This window comes from Apostichopus japonicus, chromosome 13 (assembly GCF_037975245.1).
Source record: "Apostichopus japonicus isolate 1M-3 chromosome 13, ASM3797524v1, whole genome shotgun sequence".
In the NCBI taxonomy this organism is placed as follows: Eukaryota; Metazoa; Echinodermata; class Holothuroidea; order Aspidochirotida; family Stichopodidae; genus Apostichopus; species Apostichopus japonicus.
The window spans coordinates 25,291,499-25,315,411 of record NC_092573.1 but is presented as its reverse complement, the minus strand read 5'-3'; the positions used below and the strand labels follow the sequence as shown (position 1 = coordinate 25,315,411).

Genomic DNA, 23,913 nt, shown 5'->3' with positions numbered 1-23,913 from the left:
TTCGGGGGTGTACCAGACCCCCTACATAGGGGTCGGTTACAATGACACAAGTCCCCCGTCCCCTTTTAAATCCTCCATTCACCTCTGGCCTTTTCCCTTTATTGTGAAGTTGGATCCCGTTCATGGAAGGTGAATTGATGTTGCCTCTATCGTATGAACTCGTAAACTATAGTTATCTCATATATGGGGCCCTGGGAACCTACTCTGATAAGATTTCGACCGAAGTCATTAATTCAAGCCGTGACGTTCCGCACGGTACATAGTACATAGATTGTTCCGGTAAACGGACATACAACAAGTATAACGATAACCTCTTTTGCCATTTAAGACTCATACCTAGCTCGGTGCTTTAACTTTAATAGAAATAAGTTGGACCAATCAAGAGTTATCACAAACGTCTGGGAAACTTTATAGACTTGACCTAGCCAAGCTAGAGTTACTCATATATAGGACAATGAGTTCAGTTACCGATAGCAAGATGCTGAGGTTTGCCAATAGAGTGGCCGTTATTACCGGGGCCGGGGGAGGTAATGTATATAAGTAACGTAGCGCTAGGCCTGGTAGGCTATAGTTTTTGTCTTCTTTTTTCGGAAGCGGAATAACCAAGTTCCATAGTTACTTAGAGCAGTTGCTTTCGCCATTTGCAATGTTCGTAGTTTGAAATCCAGCATAGGCCTAGGTAAGTTAGTAGCTATTACACAGTAGTGTAGCCAAACTTAACGTAAGGACTAGTACAGCCGAGGTTCCGTTTGATTTTAACTTCAAGGTACAGTACGACAAATGCGTACAGCTCACACTCAATGTGGGAATCAGATTTGCGAAATGCCAAATGTTGCAATTGAGTTTTTGTTTATTGGTGAAAATGTAAGTGTACATGGTAGTATAGGGAAACAATAAAAAGGTTAAAAGGTAGTCAGAGTCAAATTTGAGAGGTTTGATAAAAAAGAGATTGTTCAAAGCTACATTTAGAGGGTTATGTTGTGATTCAAATATTGGAAATTAATTTTAAAACCTATATTATAATTTACAATATAGACATCAAATTGCTTATCAAATTGCAGTAAAAAGTTCTGAGCTTAAAGTACATGGGTATGAAACATGATGATCCATTCCATTATCTTTGATTCCATGAACTGATGCTAATAAATGTGAAATATTTTTCCTACTATTGATACTGATAGGCCTACATTCAAATTTAAGTCACTAAAAATAGGTCTCCACAAACGATTTGACCCAACCTAATATCATAATATATGCTTTTATCATGAAATAATCTGAATTATTACATTTCTTTTCCAAACATATTGCTGAGAGTGATTGCAAACTGTTACGTGTATACCACAAGCCATACCACAAGCCTGCAATTCAGTAAATTTATAGTGTTGGAAAAATCTCTGTTCTTATAGTCCAGAGAAGAGAGTCACACAATGGCTTGAGCATTGGCAAACTAAGTTGTTCCAACTGATAATGTTGACTTGCATTTGCCTATCATATTCTTTTTATTTTGGGAAGATACCACCTATAAAATTCTAGTCTTCACAACAAAATATGACATCAAAGAATTCTGACAAGTGTAATGTTTTTAATTTTATCAGCACATCTAGATTGGATGTTGCAGATACAGTACCTCCATTGGTAGCCTTTCTGCAGTGAGCTGTCTTTCATGCAACGTGCAGTTAAACCAAGAAGTGCAGTACTTAGTTATCATCTCATATAAGTGTGATAAATCCTTTTATCAATTCTTTGTCGAGGCAACGGAAATCTTTTGACTTGTTCACATTTGAGAATGCGAGGAGGATCTGACCCTGCAAGGGCGATCAAGATTGTAGTGTGGATGCTTGCATACTCAGGATCCTTTAGGAAATGATCCAACCGCCTTTCCCCGAGGGCAATTAAGAATGTAGTTCGGACACTTGAGGGATCAAGCGTCCCAAGAGCTCCAGTTACTTGATAATGTCACTTGGGCATAAAATGGCACTATGAAACATACAAAAATACAGAAGAATGCTTTCACAGTGCTTTGTAAAAAAAAATTGTGACCTATTTGTGATTTGTGTAAGCTCTCTGTTCGCCCACCTTGCATTCTTAAAGATCTGCTTTATTGGCTCCAATTATAGCACGCTATAGCTAGGAAAGTTTTTTAAATACGTAATCGACCTGCCACGGGCATAAATCCACCTCAATTAGCCTGCATAGCTTCTTAACATTATGGCTCTTTATGTAAACACTGTGTGGAAATATGTTCATGTCTACAGTGTAGTTAATCATACAGCGTTAACACAAAGACACTCATACAAGACCACCTGTAGTGGTCAAAGGTCAAGAGAGGTCAATGTTTAAAAACCTGGTAAACACTGGAAAACTTTTTAAACATAATAATTTTAGAAACAAAGCTTGAGTGAACATATTATACCTAGTATGTCACTCCTTAATAGTGAGTACAACAACCCTATTATTGTTTTTCAGTCAAAATTTGAAAATGGACATGCATTGAATGTCCTCATGGAAAACATGTCGTGAGGGGGGGGGGGGGTGGGTTGACCGCCCCAAACCTGGCAAGACTACCCTTCCGGAAGCTAGCTCTATACTGTCAAACACTCCCAGTTGGTTGGGCTCCTCCCCACAGGTCAACGTTACCGATGGTGTTTAACGCTGAATCCCTCTACCTACCGGGATTCCACACAGTTGGCATACACTATAAACATGTACAGTAGTGTGGCACATGCATCCCATTGCAAGGGTGCAAACACTGTAACCCAGAGCTTCTAGTTTGTTAATTAATTGCAAAGTAAAAAAAAAGATAAATCAGTTGAACCAATCAGATAAGCAAGCCATTTAACAGCCAAAGTCTCTACAATCCCTCTATTGAACCCCTGTGTGTAAATCAGGGACTAAAGTGAATTGGACTTCACTGTTTGCTAATCAACCAATTATTCAGTTGTTATAACAAGTTGTATCAATTCTAAGGTCCCTCAAATTTATCTGATTGTAGATACTGGTATTTTGTTTGTTCTTATTATTTTTGCTATATATACATGTAATACATACCATGAGTATGCTATTGCTCTACCCTGAATACAGTAGTTTCTGCTGTGACCACTTCAGTTGTGCTACTGTATATAGTGAAGCAATCAAATCTTGAAGTGTTGGATATAAATTATACTGGTACACAGTACCCCTTTATTGTTATAATGCTAGAGCAGTAGCTTTTAATGTATACTGCAACATGTCCACGTTAACACTTGCATGCAAATAGGCATATTAATAATGAATAATTCCATAGTGTTGCTGTATTTAACAGGCTGAAGCACAGGGTCACATGGTATAATTGTCCACGTATTATCTGGTCATCATTCTGAAAGGGGAGACTGTAAAAGGTCATCAGTACTTCCAAGTTCCCTCCAATTTGAACCTGCTGCAGTTTGTCAAGGGTGCCTTTCTGGGGAATCTGGGGATATTTTCTGTCCATTCCCAGACTGAACCAGACAGTTAAAATGTGAGGGAAAGCACTCTTATAGTTTTTATGAGATGTTTAATAGAGTTTCAACATCAGCATAATTTTCTAGCAAATTTGGAGAAGAAACTTGTCAAATTCCAAGTTACTTATGGTTATTGTGACCGCTGTGCTATCTGCTCAAAGAAAGTAGAACTGTGTTAAAATTTGCCATTTCTCCACATTTTTTAGTGATTATTTTATGTTATTTTATTTTATTTATTATAGTGATTATTTTAATGAAATGTACCCAAAAACAGATGTTTTCTGTTTTTTTTTTTAACAGGTCTCGGTCGTGAGTATGCTCTCTTACTTGCCTCAAGGGGAGCAGCTGTAATCGGTAAGTCACTGAAAGTTCCATTTCACAAGAAAATGACTTGACCTTAATGTGTTTGACCTTAGGCCAAAAAAAACAACATTACAACAAATGGCTCCCAGCCTTACACTGGGAGCTTGTTTGATTGCTCAAATGAGGCATTTGTTTACAAGCTTTGTGAACTTAAAGAATTTAGTAAATTAAAGAGTATGATTAGCCAACAGTCTGATCTCATGTCTAACCTGTTACACCTGCCGTTGTCAAGGACGATATGCTGCAACTGTCTGCTCAAATTTCGCTCCGGTAGGCACGCTGCAATTGGTCAAGGAGGATGCCGTAATCTTGCAATTGTCTTTCCTTCTGCAACCCTACCCCCTGTCTTGTCACATACAAAACCTACTGGCCAACATAACCGATGAACTATAATTTCATCCATCTCGGAAAACTAAGCTTGACACTACCCTTGAACTTGAAGAAGATGCCACTTTTGCTATGGTATCGCTTTTTTAACTATTAAAACTTATCCTCCATGCATGAAAACGTTTGTTAACAAAGGTGCCTTAAATGACTTAACTTCCTCCTAGTCTCCTATCAATGACTCATAATACCTGTCTTGAACAGATACACTGCTGATCCAATTATAAGGACAGTGTTTAGTTTTGAGATTCTGACATAGCATTTGCTGTGCATGTCTAGTTTGGTTGCTGTCAGATACAGAGCTTATGCTTCCACAAAAATTAGGAATATATAAGCCAAATATCAGAAATAAGCTCATCTCGTCTTTGATATTTTCTGAATCAAACTTTTGTGTGGTTGTTTGACCAGAGCTGGGCCAGATTGTCATAGAGTTTTTTCCAAGAAATGAATTAAGTATAGTAATTGCGATTTAAGGTCAGACATCAGTCAATCACACAAAGCAAGTACTTTCAGGTCAGATCGTTGTGCTTGCATTTGCTATAACAATGTCAGTTGAAGTCTGTTATACAATGAAGAATGTTGTCATCTGTCATTGCTTCTTGGCTGAAAACAACCAAATGATACTGAATTAACCATGTTAAAACAGATTTCATCACTTGTGTATGTTGTTTTTTAACATCTGATCAGTAAATGACCTTGGAGGGGATACCAAAGGAGGTGGAAAGAGTTCAGCCGCAGCAGACAAAGTGGTTCAGGAAATCAGGGATAAGGGAGGGAGAGCAGTACCAAATTATGGTAGGTGCTTTGTATCATGATATAGTCTGTTAATATAAATATGTGTGTATGTGTGTTTGTGTGTATGCATGCGTGATCGTTCTTGTGCATATGTATGAATGTGTATGTATATGCACATGTATGTATGCACATGTTTAATATATATGTATGTGTGCATAATTATATCAATTAGGGGTTGATGAGACTTGTGATGGGCCAATGCTAGCCTTCTTGTACAAATCAACAGATGAATGCAAAGTTGCAAGTTTGTGACCCCCTTGTAGAGTTTTGTATCCCATGATGCAGTTGAAAAAACCTTAGCTGTTTCCACGGTGACCATTTCTGATACGTTACAGGTCTGTGTATGGTTGTATAAAGTTATTGCTGTTAAGTCCTGTATACAGACAGAAATAGGAGTCAAAGTTGACAGCAGCTCAGCTTATAAACTCAACTAATAAAACCAAGTCATTAGTTTGTAAGAAGGTATGTTCATTTCATGGTATCAACAGTGAACAGGTTGATTTGAAATGAGAATTAAGAACTTTCTTTCACTGTGTTCTCCTTACAGATTCAGTTGAAGATGGTGAGAAGATAATAGAGACTGCTTTAAAGCACTTTGGGAGAATTGGTAATCATTCTGTTTGTTTCTATTCTCTGTTTTTCTCTCTGAGGTACTAAGGTAGTACAATGTCAGTGTACGTTGAGCAATTTATGCAAGCTTCGAGTTTGGAGTTATTACTTTAATATTAATAACGTTACAGACTATGACCTCCGTTGACCTCTAATGACATTCGACTTTATCAATTTTCAATACGCTTTTTGTACCCACAAAGGGGAATCTACTCATGCCATCACCATCACATGGATTCTGCAAGGGATAACAAACTTATTGGTGGAATTGCGAAGTTGTGAATAAATTCCAGTCATTACTCATACCAATTATCTGTACATTAGGAATCATTCGTCATTGTTGGAGGGATAACCATGCTAATAGATCCCTCCTTCCGTGTGTACATGCATGGCAGGTATGGATGGGGAAAGCGCCTACAAAGTATTTACACAGATTCTGCCATTACTAAAGTTACAGTTAAGCCACTCATATTTTCAACTTTCCTTTTCAGACATTTTGGTCAACAATGCTGGAATTCTCAGAGACAGAACCATTGCACGAACCAGTGACCTTGACTGGGGTGAGTTTGCATATTCTGTCTATGTCTTCGCTTCATGAGTTGTCAACAAGGGGTCAACAAGGGGTCACATTGTATGACGACAACGTTTTAATGTGTAATACTCTACCGTATTATGTACAAGACATTCATGTGATATAAAAGAGGGTGACTGGGCCAACTGATGATAACATCAAACACGGTGGTGAAGATGTTGATGTTGAAATTAATTGAACTTAATTGATGTAAGTAAAAGTGGTAGAAATAAACAACCGTAGTTTGTCAATATACATATATGTCAGTCATTTTTTGCCCTGCAAAATTTATACACTGTGTCATTACGATATTGCGTGATTAGTGTGCACAATCAGGGCACAAACATATAATATTAAGTAACCTGAGCAATTTCTTGAAATCTTGAGCTTGTCTTGACATATGTTGCTATCTGTGGTGATGTTCATAATTCCAAAGCATACATTTATCTTTGAAGAAACCCTGTCACCATCCATGTATGTTGTCAGAAATTACAATTTACTTCAGTCTATCTTCTACTTATGTCATTACCTCATCTTCCTAACCTATTAACTGGTAACGTTTTAGCTCTGTACCCCCCTCCCCCCATTCCCCCGCATCCATGAATCCGCCCACTCATTCTTCCTTCCGAATCAAGGAAGTATTGTACATGTTTTCGGCATCACGTAACCTATGTGTAGACTCCATCCAGACCTTTCATCAGAAATTACAGTTTGATTCTTTTTTATACAGTTTAGGTGTATATTTGACATAATTTATTCTCAATGCTCTCTTTTTGTCGTTGTTCAGACCTAGTCCACCGTGTCCATCTTCGAGGGTCATTTCTGGTCAGCAGAGCAGCATGGCCACATATGAAAAAGCAGAATTTTGGCCGTATTATTATGACTGCATCAGCAGCTGGTATCTATGGCAACTTTGGTCAAACCAATTACTCGGCTGGTAGGTTGTCGTCTTGTTACTTTGTTAATTAAATTGCTTTGCATAATGAATTAACTTAGTGTGATTGACTTATCATTAGATATAGTGTTTGGCCTTTTGAGCTCATAAACAAGACAACCAAAACAGTGTATTGGGTCTAACATCATACATGGTATATCATTGGATATAGTGTTTGGCCTTCTGAGCTCGTAAAAAGACAACTAAAACAGTGTATTGGGTTGAACATCATACATGGTATGAAGAGACACTTTAATGAGTAAAAGAAGCCTATTGTTTTCTGTGATGGGCAAAGTTCATTTGATGCCAGAAGAGGTATAAGTCTTAAAACATTGTGAACACAATAACTCAATATTGAAGTAAAGTTCATATCTGGTTTGTGGATGGACCCTAACGAGTACAAGTTCTTGCCTAGCAAGTAATCACTCTGAGGTTCATCACTCTGACTATATTACCCACTAGTGCTTATTTATGTTGTAAGCAGCTAGACTGTATTTGTGAATTGTATGTACAAAGATAAATGTCGTGCTGCATCCATTGTGGAATAATACATAATACTCTCCTTACTGAGTCGATCATAGAGACTTTACTCTAGTATAATGTGTGATCTTTATACTGATTTCTGGGTTAGATCTCTCATTTTGTAGATTAACTTTGTTATAATTAATTTGGTTTTAATATCACCTTATATAGTCTTATGTATTGTATTTTTATTTCCAGCCAAGCTTGGACTTGCTGGTATGAGCAACACCCTAGCCCTTGAAGGCAGGAAATACAACATCTTCTGCAACACTATTGCACCTGTAGCCATCTCAAGGATGACAGAGGATATATTCCCCGATGGTAACTACCAATTAGTATAACAATTTGTATCTTCAATCTAAAACATTGTAAGTTGAAATATCTTCTGTACTCTAAACATGAGGCTGCTTCATTTGAAGAGCAAAAAAAGGACTTATTGCTTTAGCAGTCTATGTATGAGCGACATATATGACATATCATGTCCAAGATGATCACAATAGGCTCTTTATAGTTTATAGAATGTTGCAGCTGTTCTGCATCTAGGAACGAATGATAAGTTATCTCCTCTTTGTTGTCAGAGATCAAGCCACTGCTGAAACCAGTGAACGTTGCGCCATTGGTGGCTTATCTATGTCATGAGGACTCCGAGGAGACTGGAGGACTATTTGAAGTCGGTGCTGGTTGGGTCGGAAAATGTAAGTATGAGATTCAAAGGTGAAATAAAATCATTTGAGAGACAATATAACAATATTTTTACTTTTTATTCATGGAGACTCTGTGGACGTGCATATCTGTGGACATGCACACTCTGTGGACATGCATACTCTGTGGACATGCAGACTCTGTGGACATGCATCCAACACATTCGATATTGACTGTGCAGTCACAGAGATTTTCGTGGGTATCTGTTGTTATTATGACCTATTTGAGGTCACCTCTTCATTATATCTATATGGACCACTTCATTATTCCTGCATAAGATTACACATAGAGATATGAACAAATTATACAAGAGTTTTGATACGAAAAGATGTTTTCTTTGAAGAGACAGTTAGAAGCTACTTAAGTAATTCCTTATTATAACGTTTCTGAAGAACTAAGTGAGAAGTGAGCTCTCATTTCTTGTAACAATGCTTTCACATGTATTTTTATGGCATGTTTACATCAACACTTGTATTAATGACATTCTATGTAGACAATATTAGACATGCTATCGACAGCAAACCCACAGGGAAAGAAGGCCAAACTGTAATCATGAATTTCTTTACGTTCTTGTTTTTCTTTTGTTTGTTTTTTTGTGCTTGTTAGTGCGATGGCAGCGAGCTAATGGAGCTGTTTGCCTAAAATCAGACCAAGGAATCACTCCAGAGTCAGGTAGGACTTCAAAATAAAGTTTGAGTTTTTCAAATGTTTTCAAACTTTATCATTAAACTCTGTCGAGAAGGTGTGCATGTTTAAAGCTTAAGGTTGAAAAATTTGTAATCTCAAAAATCTACTCAATTTTACAAATTTTGAATAGCATCTGAATGGATTGCTCCAATACAGCTGGACAGCTCAATAGTTAGCTAATAATGTTGTTTTTATATGTATATTTGTTATAAATTTATATTGTTAGCAATTTTCCTTCCCAATCCTGTTGAACATTGAAGATGCATGATAGAGTTAGCTTGTGCTACGACACAATGTGTAGTCATTTAAGGACAGGTTAGAGAACAACTTGCAGAAAAAATGTAACCATTAAAGGTGGTTTCCCGTGACCCCCCAACAGTGGGCCAGTAAGTTAGGTTATCCATTTTTTTTTGTGCATCCCCAAAGATAGGTCAAAAGGTTATCACTATAGTCTGCCATTGCTAAACTAATTTGAGGTAGTTTGGTCAAAGCAGACTCTAAAATTTAATTATGATTACTCTACTGTGCTACAAGGGTAAGACAACTCTCTTTAGATGTCTGGCAATATATTCCCTTCAGAAACTGGCTGTTAATTTTGGTCTTAATTTTTCTTAATTATGGCATTAATCACAGGGAAGGTTGGATCACTAATTTATTTACTATTTATGACAGTTACAATATTTAACAATAATATGGAAATTGATGTGGAAACTTCTGCCCAAATTAACCCAACAGGGACATTAAATCTTATTGCGTAAACACTAGTCACGTTGTCAGGGTGATTGTAGTTGAATCATACATTGTGAAACGTGCATACTAACTGCATATGCCTATAACACACTATGTGATGCTATTGTGCATAATGTGTCGTGAGTTCAGCTGATCTTTATGATATTAAAATGAAGAATACTTTACAAAGAGTAGACCTTCTTATCTGCATTCTTTTGCAGTGAGGGATAACTGGGAACAGATAACAGACTTTGATGAAAGCAGCAATCCATCTTCTGTAGCTGGTAAGTAACCTAATCCAGCCATTGTAGCTGTCAAGTAACCCAATCCAGCCCCTGTAGCTAGTAAGTTACTGGAGTTTGTTGCCAGTGAATAACTAAATCCATCCTCTGTAGCTGGTTAGTAACCCAATCCACCCATTGGAGCTAGTAGGTAACATAATCCATCAACTGTAGCTGGTAAGTAACTCAATCCAGCCACTGTAGCTGGTAAGTAACCCAATCCAGCCACTGTAGCTGGTTAGTAACCCAATCCAGCCCCTGTAGCTAGTAAGTAACTGGAGCTTGTTGTCAGTGAATAACTAAATCTATCCTCTGTAGCTGGCAAATAACTCATTCCATCCACTGTTGCTGGTAAGTATCTCAATCCAGCCACTGTAGCTGGTAAGTATCCTGATATTGTAGCCTGTGCATATAACTTAAACCATCCATTCAGCTAGTGAGTAACCTAATCCAGCTTCCACAAGCTAAACGAATCTTATGTAGTATATCATTTCAAGTGGACTATAACCGTGTATAATGTATGCTTCGTTCCTTGTCAAGTTGTGTACTATATTTCCTGTTACCAGAATCGATGACAACCATATTGGATTCTATACGACAAGCCCAGTCTGCCCCTCTACCAAGTGGACCTCCCGTCACCTCTGATAACCCGGTAAGCAATGTTGCACGGCATGACATGCCTTCTAAATATGTTTATCATTCTTTAGTGTATGAAGTAAATGTAACACTCCCCACTTGTAGGTTTGAGACTTCTTCCAGTGCAAGCACTGCATATATGGTGGACCTGTTGATACAAACAACAGTCTAAAGTGTCTCTCGTGCATTCCAGTGAGGGACTTGGTGTACTCAAACTGATACTTGAAATCTTCATTTTGACATGAAAGTATCTCTGATCGCCAAAATGTTTCCAGCTACCAGTAAAATGTAATACAATTTCTGTTTAATTGAAAAAGAAGCATTGTTTTAACCCTTGTAGGTGGGTATAGGATTTTTTTCTTGAGAGAGCAAGGGGGGGGGGGGTGCATGGGGTTACTAGGGGTAAAAGCCTGATCACTTTTGTAAACACATTAAATCAAAAAGTAAACATGTATGAACTTCTTGTGTGTTATGTATGTGTTATGTGTGTTATGTACTCAAGTACAAGACACTTACTGATCACTTGATGTCAACAATAATCAACATTTTGCAATCCAATTTACATCATTTTACAGTAAAGTTTCTCATGCAAACACATTAACTATGGAAATACTCATCCTTTGGTTTTCTGGTTTAAAGTTTTTTTCCTATTTGAGATGTTCTTTTGCTCTCAGAAAGCTGATATCCTATGCAAATATTTCATCCAGTATATTTATGTTGCATTCAGTCAAACAATCTCACATTGGCCATTCCAGGTCCACCTAGTCCTAAAAATTGTAACCAGTTTGTGTCTTCTATACTCCTTGTCCTTTCTTCATTCCTTAGAGTGATGCCGTAGGACATGTTTTGCCAACAAACAACTTTGAATACACATCCAGAGATGTCATGCTGTATAACCTTGGAGGTAAGCCTATTAACTAAATCTTGGATGAAAAAAACCCACCTGACTACGACCCGGCTAGCGACCAATCCCCCAAACCTCCCAATTGCTAAGCTTCTTTGCTTCAAATGCCACTGCATTGGTGCGATAACATTGTTAATGGTTCGATAACAGGAACATATGAAAGTATCAATAGCCAAAGATTTTTTCAAATTAGAGGGCGCTGTGAAGTTTAAGATATCTTCTCAGAGTCAGTCTTGATGATGACATAGCAGATTTCTGATCAGACATTAGGTAGTTCCTGTCAAATGCTGGTATTTTTCCTTTCCAGCCGTTTATTCGGGGATAATAGGGCAAATGAAGATAATAAGTGAAAGTTGTGCAATTGCAAGCCAAATTTTGGTCAATAACTTTTGGTTTGTAGCTGAAAAGAGACATTTTTACTGTATGATGGTATTAAGTGTTGTGCTGTGGCCCAGTGGATGAAGGCTGTGGTATTTCAAGCAAAAGGTTTCGCAGTCGGGAGGTTCAGGGGTTCGATCCTCAGCCGGGGCGTAATCAGGTGGGTTTTTCATCCAAGAGCAATCTACGGTTTTCCAATCTGAAATGACTTTCTAACTTGAAAAGATTCCAAATCTGAGTTTATATGATGTTGAATTGGCAGCCACCTGACTTGCAAGTTGAAATCCGTAAGCCCGAGCTTTTCCCACATTGGTGGTCGCTTAAGCGTCGTAAAAAATAACTGCCCGATCATTATAAGTAACTATGCGCTTTCCCTTGTATGGCATAATGGGTTACACAAGTCATGTAACTTCGCTGGTATTCACCCTATATGCCCATATTTCAATTGTAACCATGTGTTCTAATGCAGTATCTGCATGTACAAAACCTGAGCAACAATGGCTAAAATTGACACATAAAAAGAAGAAAGTGTTATATTTTGAGGCACTTTCTTGAATTCTGTCACTCATTCACTGAATTTAGGGAAATTATATTTTCCTTGTCTTTGAGCAGTTTGACTGGGGATCTTGTCGAGTTATTTATGGTGGAATCTGATCAAAGTATCAAAAAAGTTATGTACTTAAAAGAGGAATAGGACTTAACCACATAGCAGCCAACAGAGCTTCTAAAAGATTATTTTTAGCTCTGTGCATTTTGATGTCACCATATACCATCTTATACCATCTTATATATACCATCTTACTGATATACCATCTTACTGATATACCATCTTACTGTTAAACTGTTTGGGTCTCCATTGCTGTTGAATTGATTTGATGTTTCCTATTTTCCAGTTGGAGTATCCACCCAGCAGTCCGATTACCTAAAGTTTCTATTTGAGCTCAACCAGGATTTCTGTGTCTTGCCTACGTTTGGAGTCATACCAGCCTTCAGTGCCCTACAATCTCTCCTATCAGGAGATGTCCCCGGAATGAACAGCATCAATCCTGCTAGGGTAAGGTCGTTAAAGTTACATATTAATTAGCCATCTCATTCTTTGTATTCTCCATCTTGTTTGATCATACTTGGTTACAGTAACAAAAACTCCTCCAGATTCATGCTTTCTGAAATATTGAAGGAGACAAAGACAAGCTGGTTCATGAAAGGATGCTACACAAAATTCCTATGTTCTCACCCCCTCCCGCCTTCCCCCCCCCTCCCCCTCCTCCTCCCCTTCCTCACCAGTGTAAAGAAGATTCACTGAAGACTTTGTTAAGCACCAGTGCGCTATGTAACATTAGTTCTTGAGTCCAGTCATCGTAATATCTCTCCAATTAATCATTTTTATCTTCCTGCTCAGATTCTCCACGGAGAACAGTTTCTGGAGGTGGTGAAGCCAATCCCAACCTCAGGCACTCTCAGAAATGAAGCTGTCGTCACTGATGTCTTAGACAAGAAATCCGGAGCTGTCATTCTCATGGATAGTAAGTCAATCTCCGGTTAATAAATGTGTGTTCTGTAGATTAAATTAGTCATTTAATGTCCAAATTTCAAATTTTTTTACCTCAAATTCCCTGAAAGATTACGTAAAAATTAAGAGAAAGTGACATCAAACTGAGGAACGACTGAGGTCAATTTTTTCTGTATTTGTTTTAAAAAAAAATACTTGCATTTATCATCTTACTGCAGAGGTCTTTCTCTTTGAATAATATGAGGAAATAAAGTCCAAGCCACTTTTTGAATTGTTGTTGGACCGACCAAAATTGACAGCATAAAACAGGCCTACACTCAGTATTGTCTCGACTGAACTTTCTTTGAATTTTCACTAATTCAAACTTTCTTTCATTGTCACACAGAGTAACCACCCTGTATGTTGCTATCATCGTTGTATGTCTATGTGTGTCTGTTTGTGTGCATCTCTGTATGGGGGCACTTGTTTTGTATTCTGACCGAGGACTTGAACAAAAGAATTCAGTGTGCTTGTTTTCAGTGTGCTAAGAACTAGCAGTTTTTGCGATGTGATACTGGATTTCCTGTATTGAGTCTCTATGTGTAGTATAAGGCAAGTAAACAAAGAGTTATATCTGAGGCTGCATACTAACAATTATCAGTCAGAGATACTCTGTCGATATGAATGAACTTTTTATCGAGGGCTTCAAGACTTTGATCTTTCTACTCTTTATTAGTACTGTAATTATCTTTGATTCCCAGATTAGAGTTGAGTCGAGGAACGGTTTATTACCAAATGGTTAATGAAGCTGTAGAGGGAATGCTTGAAAATAGCATTAATCTTACTGTCTCCCACAACACATAGATTTGTGCCACTCTGTTTCATCTTTTGTTAACATTACTATGTTGCTGGTTTTAATTCAAACTATCTTCTGCTTGTGTGTATTAAATTCATTCCTTGTTAGTGCTGCACAGTGTTGGCATCAGTGTTGGTAGTATGGCTTCCATACTGTCCAGTTTGCCGTCGGCAGTCAACCTTTTGGGCAAGATGCTGATTTTTGTTCAACATTGATAATATTTGTTACCAGTGTCAGGTTTGAAAGGTAAAACTTCAAAATCAACAGAAATGTTCATCTTTGATCAGTGGTTCACATGTGGAATATCTTTTTCAAGGAACTACCTGAGGTCAAGGGTCAATTACCTGAGTGAAAAAGTAGTCTAAGAGGTATGATTCTGGTTGAATATATTTACAATGTTCTACTGGTGGTATTATTCTTAAGACCTTCCATTCTTCTTTCAATAGTTTAATTTTTATTTTCCCTTTTCAGTCAATTCATACGATGAAAACAATGACCTGATTCTGCACAATCAATTTAGTACCTTTGCTGTTGGCTCTGGTGGATTCGGTGGCAAACGCAGCTCAGATAAGGCAGTTGTAAGTAACTTTCAATAAACAACTGATTGTGTTCCACTAACCTCCTTATTTAGTCAAGTTGTAATATTGCATTTGAGTACAAACAAATATCTTTGCTTCACACCCTCACCCCCATCTCCACCCCCCCTTTCAACAATTTTCTTGATCAAGCGTACTTCTCAATGGCAGTAGTAGCATGGCAGGACATAAACATAGCTAGCTGGGTAATGATAAATCCAGACTATGTTGTCAATTCAGGGCAGAATTCTTTATCCACACAACAAACCAATCAGATCAACTTAATTGATCCTTTGAATGCCTAAGAATGTTTCACTAAATCAAAATAATTGATAAAGCTGATTTTCTGCATGCATATCAGTTGATATTACCTTATTTGACTTTAATTTGGCAGTTGTGGCAAACTGCATGGTTTAATGGAATTCATTTTGCATAGACCGTAACTTTGTTTCAATGCAACTCTTGACTTTAGATTGTGTACAAGCTAGGTTTGCTGACTGTTACAACCCTCTGTCTGTCTGGTTTAGGATCTGATAACCTCCAGTCTGAAACCTTGATGTGTTTGTTGATAATACGTAATACAACACCATGCTTGATTTGTGTAGATTGTCTATGGCAGCTGTACCATGGAGCTGTTAGAGTCCAGCTCGCTGGTTGTACCAAGTTAACCAACTCGACGTTTTGAATCTATTTTTAGCAACGGCTCATAACTAAAGCTGCATCTCTGATTGTTTGAATTCAAACTGGTGGGTTGGGGGAACTGTATGCGGTTAATATTAAGTGTGTAAATTGTTGGACAACACTTTTCTCATTATCTGCAAATGTCCTTAATTACTCGCCAATTAATGCTTTTGGCAGAGAAAAAACTTGGCTAATATCTTAGTTTGCTGTTTTGTGATTGATATATGTAAAAAACTTGATGGACTTGTCAAAAAAGTGGAAAACGGCGACAAAACGCTAAATGCTGCTTTAAGAGACTCACGTCTCTCTCATAGTCAGTTCATGCACTCTGTACAATGTGTTTACCTTCCATTATATTCATTTATAGGTAACAGTCAAGCCACCCGACCGTGCCCCCGATGCTAGTATGTCAGAGAAGACGAGCGTCGATCAGGCTGCCCTCTATCGGCTAAGTGGAGATTACAATCCTCTGCATATTGATCCATCCTTTGCTGCTATGGGAGGTCTGTACCATTGATGATAAAATGGCCGACAGGCTTAAGATCTGTATCCATTGAGAATGATGGCAAAGTATTCTTCAATCCATAAAACAAAGATATGCATCTAAATGGTTTAAACAATATAAATCACACTTGGTTGGTAAAGTCATAATTATTTAACTGATACTGTCCGAAATACTTATGATTCTGTGAAGTGAAGTATTAATATAATAATACAGTTGTGTGAATCTTTTTTTAATCTTCAATACATTCCAATACTTTCCTTGTTCATGGCAGGGTTTGGTACTCCAATTCTGCATGGTCTATGCTCGTTTGGCTTTTCTGGACGACACGTCCTCAAGACCTTCTGTGACAATGATGTGTCTAAGTTCAAGGCAATCAAGGTATGGCATTTGCAGTATCAGAACTACATAGGCTTTACCATCTAGAGTATAATATGTTAAAAGAATTAGAGTTCTAAATCTTTGAAAAGTTTGGTCAAAATCATGAGACGAGTTGTAAAAGATAAAAACCGTCGGTAATACTGAAGTGAGCGAGAAGTTCTCTTTCATAGATAGATGCATCTGATTTTGTTGCTCGTGTTGAAAAGTGAACAGTTTGTGTTTAATACTCCTAACTGATAGTGTTCCCCATCATGCATTCTGTCATAAACATAGACAAACAGATCGCTAACTCTACACCTTGTTTTCTTAATACTTTTGCGTCGTTTATAAACCATGCAAACATGACGATGTATGTACTGTTTTGTCATTTTCAGGCAATTTGCTGCAAATTGAGGAAATGTTAACAATCTGATATGAGCGTAGTTAATCATTTTGTCGCCAGAATATTGATTTACGCAAGATTTTTTTTATTGATGAAGAATTTATCATTTTGATGCAACTTGTTGAAAATAATGACATTTGATAAATAATCATTTTGTCAAATGTTGAATTCCTCCTACTTACTAGATTGTAAAGGAAGTTGTTTCAGATTGTTCACATTTTAATTGAACTATTAAATCATTTTGTTGAAAGTTGCAAAAAGAGCTTAAAGATCTTAACAATTTGATAGCATCTTAAATATGCAGACCGTTGCGAGAGCAAATGCATTGATAGGGGCATCCTGCTGCATGATATAAATGGACTTGATCCGAGGATTAGGAGCAGCCCCTCTCCCGATAAAACCTTAATCTGGGCACTCTAAGTCTAATCTCATTTGTGAGGTCGCCTAGAAAAAGCTTTCGAAAGCTTAGCATTTTTGTGTGAAATATTCATGTGCCTCTAAAGGAGTGTGTTATGACTGCCAAGGGTACTGTAAGTGATACAGAAGAGCTGTTAGCCCACACCTTAGTACAAACTCGAAACTAAAAGGCAGCTTAAATTTATTCGTTCAACTCACCTGTTTGCAGGTTCGATTCAGTGGAGTTGTTCTACCTGGTCAGACCATACAGACTGATATGTGGAAGGAAGGCAACAGAATTCATTTCAGGAGCAAGGTAACCTCTTCAGTGAAATAATACCTCCTCAGAGGAATAATACCTCCTCGGTGGAATAATACCTCCTCGGTGGAGTAATACCTCATCAGTGGAATTAATACCTCATCAGTGGAATAATACCTCCTCAGAGGACTAATACCTCCTCAGTGGAATAATAACTCCTCATGGGAATAATACCTCAGTGGAATAATTCCTCAGTGGAATAATACCTCCTCAGTGGAATAATACTTCAGTGGAATAATAACTCATCAGTGGAATAATACCTCCTCAGTGGAGAAATACTTCTGCAGTGAAATAATTCCTCGTCATTGGAGTAATTCCTCCTCATTGGAATAATACCCTCTCAGAGGAATAATACCTCCTCCTCAGTGGAATAACACCTCCTCAGTGGAATAACACCTCCTCAGTGGAGTAACACCTCGGTGGAGTAATACCTCCCGAGTGGAATAATACCTTCTCAGTGGAATCATAGCTCCTCAGTGGAGTAATACCTCCTCAGATGAATAATACCTAATCAGTGGAATAATACCTCCTGGGTGGAATAATACCTCCTCAGTGGAGAAATACCTCTGCAGTGGAGTAATACCTCCTCAGAGGAATAATACCTCCTGAGTTGAATTATACCTTATCAGTGGAATAATACCTCATCAGTGGAATAATACCTCAAGTTATTCCTTCTCAGTGCAAAAATACTTCCTCAGTGGAGTAATTCCTCCTAAGTGGAGTAATACCTCATAAGTAAGGTAGTAATACCTCCTCAGTGGATTAATACCTCCTCAGTGGATTAATACCTCCTCAGTGGAGTAATACCACATAAGTAGAGTAGTAATACCTCCTCAGTGGATTAATACCTCCCATTTAGTATATGTTTGTAGTAGCTCACGTAATTTGTTTTACAACATCATTATGATATGTGAACCACCCATAAAAGCATTCCATTATGTAATAAACATTACTAAGGTAATGCATTAACATATTATGTGAACCACTGCATCATTTCCAGATATGTAAGCCCTGCAATATTAGCTTGAGAATACCTCCATGTCCTGCAAGTAATTTACCGATTAATTGGACAACCTGTGGTGCTGATTTCTGTGTCCTTTTTCACATGGAATCATGTGAATGGTTGGGGGGGTTGGGAGTGTGGGGGGAGGGGGTGGGGGATATGAGGGATCATTGTCACATCATTTTGTGTGGTAACCTAGATGACATTTTGGTTTTAGCCTGTTGCTGACTTTATGGAATTTTTTGTGTCAGAGTAATTTTTTTATATCTTTTTTTTTCAAATTTCTTTGTGCCTGTTCATAATTTTGTTTTAGACTTTCCCAGTCAAATTCTTTGTTTACACACACTCCTTTTTTTCTCCCCCTTCAGGTTGTAGAAACTGGTAAGGATTGCATTTCAGGGGCCTACATGGACATTACTGAAGGATCACAATTAAGTCAGGTAATATTGATCTCACTTGTCAAAGAAATACAACAAAGAGAAAATCAATGAAATTGAGCTGGTATCTTGACTCTGCCTTCTCAAACTGCTAAACATTTGCCATTGATGGGGTGATGTTGTCTATCAGTAGGGTTTTGGCTTCATAGTACGTAGTAGAGTCTAACGAAACATTCCCTCATTTCTCAAGGTCAATGTTACAAATCAATAATGGTTTAAAAACATCTGTTATTGCAAGTCACTTTGAGTACTAATCACCTAGCAGACCACCCTGAGAACTTTCTGGACAAGTTAACATAAAGCGTTCAATCTTATGCAAGGTATTGATTGGGGATTCAATGCAGTATGTTCGTCCGTTTGAAGACTTATCTCATTGGCTCTGAGGCAAGAGATACCATTTTGAGCAAGTCAGTTCTAAATCCAACCCCCCCCACCCCGCCCGTCATGTTTCGATATAATAATGAATCTGTCATTTATCCAAAGTTTTTAATCTAATGCCACCATTATGTAAACATGTTGTAACTACAAGTGTCGTCAACATATGGCCAAATAACTTCCAGATTAAACATGCTGCCTTATTGAACTAAAGATCAAAATAAATCTTAGCCACAAATCGGGGACATATCGCCATGCAATGTTTTGGAATGAGTTCTTGTAACATCCTTAATTTGTGATTAAGTTTTTCCCTTTTCAAACCAATCTCCTGTTTTTTTAAAATATCATTTTGATGCATTTTGCAACACTTGGCAGACGTCTTCCTCTGTGGGGGCTCTCAAGTCAGATGTGGTCTTTACTGAAATTGGTAAACACCTCGCCGCCGATGCCAATCTCTACAAGAAGGTCAACGGGATCATCGCCTACAAGATCACCAACGGTGGATCTCTGGCAAAAACATGGAGTAAGATCCCATAATATACTCAATTTAAAAAAAAGCCATCTTGTTTGGAGGCCAAAAGGGGATGTCTTTAAGTGGAGGTAGAAGTAATGCCGTAACCATTGACCTATCTCATTAATATGCTGCGCGTAACTTTGTATTAAAGTCACCTTCAAGATAATTCGCTGTTGGCTTACACATCAAGGTTGATGCCAAACTTTCCAGCCAGCTTGTTATTGACTGTCTTAATAGTCTCCCATAATGCAACAGTCTTATTTGGACTGAAGCCAACAGCATGAATTCCTTCAAACAGTTCTTCTTCCATCCATTAAGACGTGAAGTTAACATTGGACGAACGAAGTAATCACATTACAAGTAGATCTTGATGACATTGACATTTTAATTAACTACAACTGAAGGTTGGATAGTTGTCTGTCTGGTAATGTGAAGTTAATTGAACTGAACATCAAAGCAAAATAGATACACAGTAATATTAGGAACAACTTACTGCTTTCTTGCGGTACATCTGTATCTTGAAACAGTATGTTAAACAGTTCTGTGCAAACATGGCAAAACGTTGTCAGGGAAAGAGATTTGATTGGGGGAATGTAGAGCCAGGTTACCCTTGGTTACATCAAGACAGGAAAGTAATGTAGTTGAGCAGATAGGGATAAATATATATATATCACTACCCGTGGAGTTATGGTGTGAAATAGATACTTTATGAACCTCGAGACTCACAGGAACATCTGCTTTGGTGAGAAAACTATCAACTTGGTGGCATATGCTGCAGGGGGGTCGGGGGACAGCTGACAATAACATGTTTTGTATGTTTTATGATATTTTCAATGCACATTGAACTCAATTTCACTGTTGGCTTCATGTTGAAGTTATATTTATGGCTTTATTTAAATGAACCAATCAGATGAGCCTTAAAGACAGAGAATTCATCGATAATATTGTTGTTTTCTTCCCCCTTTTAAGCTCTGGATTTGAAGAACCCCTCTGGCTCTGTCTATGAGGGCAACCCAAAATCTGCCAAAGCTGATGCCACAGTTACAATCGAGGACGCTGACTTTGCGGACATCGCGTCTGGTGCCAAGAATGCTCAATCAGTACGTAATCCCCCCCCCCCCCAAGAATTACATCACATGGTACCTAAGGATGAAAACACGATCTTACCATAGGCACCTTACATTCCATGAAAGTGCTCTCTCAGGGCAAACTCTACGATTTTTCGTGTGTGTTACCCACCCATCATGAAATGCCTTTGTGAAACAATTTTGACCATATGTCTTCACTATTAATAGTTGAAACAATCGAAACATTTAGATGGCTAAACATGATATGTGCTCTCAGATATGTTCGGAATGCATTAGATGTGTTAGGAATCCTGTACCCACATGTCATTCTTATATCAGTCAAGCCCTGTACTTTTACTGTTTATATTTGTGTTTAATCCTCTGTGATACCTCAGCCAAATATATATAGATATATTTACTTATATATATACATATTTATATATTGGTTTTTGCCTTGCACAGCTTTTCCAATCAGGTAAATTGAAGGCAGCAGGTAACGTCATGTTACTGATGAAGATGGGGTCGCTGATGCAGACATCCTCCAAGATGTAAAGAGGGCAGCAGAAACCAATCATCACAAAAAAGATCTGATCCAGAATATATCTACCAATTAAAAATGACGATCTTTAATTACTGCTTCCGATAATTATGACTGGACAAGTCAAAGATTGAAGATAAAAAGTCACTTTGCAGGTTTCTTGATCATCATCTTGGTGCCAAGTGTCAAGGTCAGCTGACATGTACTATCACACATTGCCAGCTTTTGGTACCATGCCAGTACCTGCTGTTGGAATGCCACCATCTCTGCCAACACCCTGCCAAGGCTTTGTGTGGATTTGATTGTTGTTTTTGTCACAGTAACATACCCAAAGGAATTTGGCCTGTGCTGGTGATAGAAAATTCATGCACTAAACCAACTCATTTGTTTTTCTCAAGTGTTCAAATTTCGGATAGGTCATGAATATCTAGAACAAGATTATTAATAATTCAATTTGTTATCAAAGTGTTATAATGCTAGGATTTATCGTGACAGGTGAATTCTTCTGACAAACTTGAACTGCCCTTCATTTAATACCATACTATTTTTGTTATCTTGCTATAGTTAGCTTATTACTGAATATTTTATGAATTTTTGTTAAATTCATCTTTATCAAGCCAAGTTTCTTTCTAACAAATTTAGCTTTCACTCTCAATCACTGGCTTAACCGAAAACTCAACAAAAGTTGTTCAAAACAACAGATAGGCTTTTTTCATATTTTGTTGTTGTTGTCAATTATGTTGTTTGTAAATTTTCATCAAAAATATAAAAGATTTTATCTGTGGTATTTTCATTTCATTTACTCCATGAGTACAGTCTAAATTGTGGAGTTAAGTTTTGATAAATGCAATTTCCATTCCGTGCTCTCTCCGTTTCATCTAAAGTGTTTACAGATGTCAAAAATAATAATCCACAAGACAACTACAGATAAAAGCAACCAATCTTATAAAGGACTATTAGATATAATTATCATATAATTATAAAATTTATAAAAATGAATTATAACAATTATTATATAATGTAATAAAATTCTAGAAAAGTCATATTATTTGGACAGTAGTAGGTCTCCTGTGCACTTCAAAAATTGTTCAGACCCCTCCCCCACTCCCCCCCCCTAAAACAAAAAATAAGCCCAGCATTTGCAATGATTTTGCCGCAGGGAAAACTATGGAGTATACTTCAAACACTAGCAAACATGCTGTATCTGTTTCAGTTTTTCCTGACTGTGAATGGCTAACCAAGAAAGGAAAAAAAAGAAAAAAAAAAAATTAAATCAATAATGCTGGTGTGTTTTTGAACTGTATAATCAGTAGGAATTGTATGCTGTGAAAGCACCCATAATAAATCTTATTATCATGGGATTAATTTTCTATCCTGTGAGTAAACATCGAATACTGGGAAGTTGACAAAACAATGATCGCTGTGAAGGTATTTATGAGATTTTTAAAGTTTCATCGGGTTTTGGTGGACCATGTTGATCACAATCTGATTTTTAACCGAAGGGTACTACCATCGGTTGCTCAGTAGTTAATAACATCCATGGCTAATCATCACACTTTATAACGTATCCACTGAAGACTAAAACTTTTGCTGATTCATAATATTTAATTTCCTGATTTATGATCAGGCATACTTTAATAAGTAATAGTTATCGTTGTTTATTATGGTATATAAAATAATGACTGCTTCAAAATCTATTTTATACCGAAAATAATCTCAATCATGTCGAAAACGAATAAAAAGTATCGACTATTATGGTTTCTTTATCTGTGTATTTATCAATGTTCTCGTTATAGTCCAGCCTATACAGGCTGGTTGAGGGTTATTTTAGTTAAATCATCTGGTAACACCCACTTAGTTCTAAGTGCAATTAAAATGTGGTGAAAACTTTTGAAAGGCTGCAGGGATTTGAGAAGCGGTGACCCTACATCGCTCACTTCTGGGCAGATATCTCAGGACAGTCCTTGTGATGTATGTTTACAAATATTTACAACAATGTACTGATGTTTTGGCATACATCACAGATCAGATACATATGTCCTTCCTAATAATTGGGTGGGGCAGCGGTGGGCGGGGGGGGTGAGTCCAGGAGTGTGCAAAGCCACAGGAGGGTCTTTTCTTCTTTTTGTCATGTTAGTTTGGTGATTGGCCAGTACCTGTTGGCATACATTCTACACATGACCTAACATGTACTTAACTATGGGAAGTGTTATCCAGGTTAATGCTACACAAAGTACAAGCACAAATGTCGATACCGCCAGACAGTTGGCTCTCTGCTATGCGATGATACTCATAACGATCTCCAATGCATAATAAAGTTAGTTGGTATTTGGAACATATCCTGGCCCACTTGATCGGGAGTCGTAAAAAGTTCCACACATGGAATTGAGATGACAAGAAAATGCTGATTTGGCAGGTGACCGG

At 37.6% G+C, this 23,913-nt stretch overlaps 1 protein-coding gene across 1 annotated transcript; it reads left to right on the top strand.

The window, feature by feature from the left end:
* The first annotated feature begins 233 nt into the window (after positions 1-233).
* LOC139978515 (peroxisomal multifunctional enzyme type 2-like) lies at positions 234-23,244 on the top strand. Its single transcript, XM_071988804.1, has 22 exons — positions 234-527; positions 3,780-3,833; positions 4,914-5,021; positions 5,569-5,628; positions 6,122-6,190; positions 6,989-7,138; positions 7,856-7,978; positions 8,236-8,352; positions 8,966-9,031; positions 9,997-10,059; positions 10,623-10,708; positions 11,518-11,596; positions 12,868-13,028; positions 13,374-13,497; positions 14,791-14,897; positions 15,943-16,078; positions 16,352-16,458; positions 17,466-17,552; positions 18,927-18,998; positions 19,746-19,893; positions 20,854-20,984; positions 21,414-23,244. The coding sequence occupies exons 1-22, from the start codon at positions 455-457 to the stop codon at positions 21,501-21,503; spliced, it is 2,211 nt and encodes a 736-aa protein (XP_071844905.1). The 5' UTR covers positions 234-454; the 3' UTR covers positions 21,504-23,244.
* Positions 23,245-23,913: the final 669 nt, after the last annotated feature.

Excerpts from the sequence above, each read along its gene's own strand:
- LOC139978515 (XM_071988804.1), top strand. The coding sequence starts at position 455 with ATGAGTTCAGTTACCGATAGCAAGATGCTGAGGTTTGCCAATAGAGTG. Across the intron at positions 10,709-11,517 it reads CCGTCACCTCTGATAACCCG|AGTGATGCCGTAGGACATGT; the intron begins GTAAGCAATGTT and ends TTCATTCCTTAG. Across the intron at positions 17,553-18,926 it reads GAATTCATTTCAGGAGCAAG|GTTGTAGAAACTGGTAAGGA; the intron begins GTAACCTCTTCA and ends CTCCCCCTTCAG.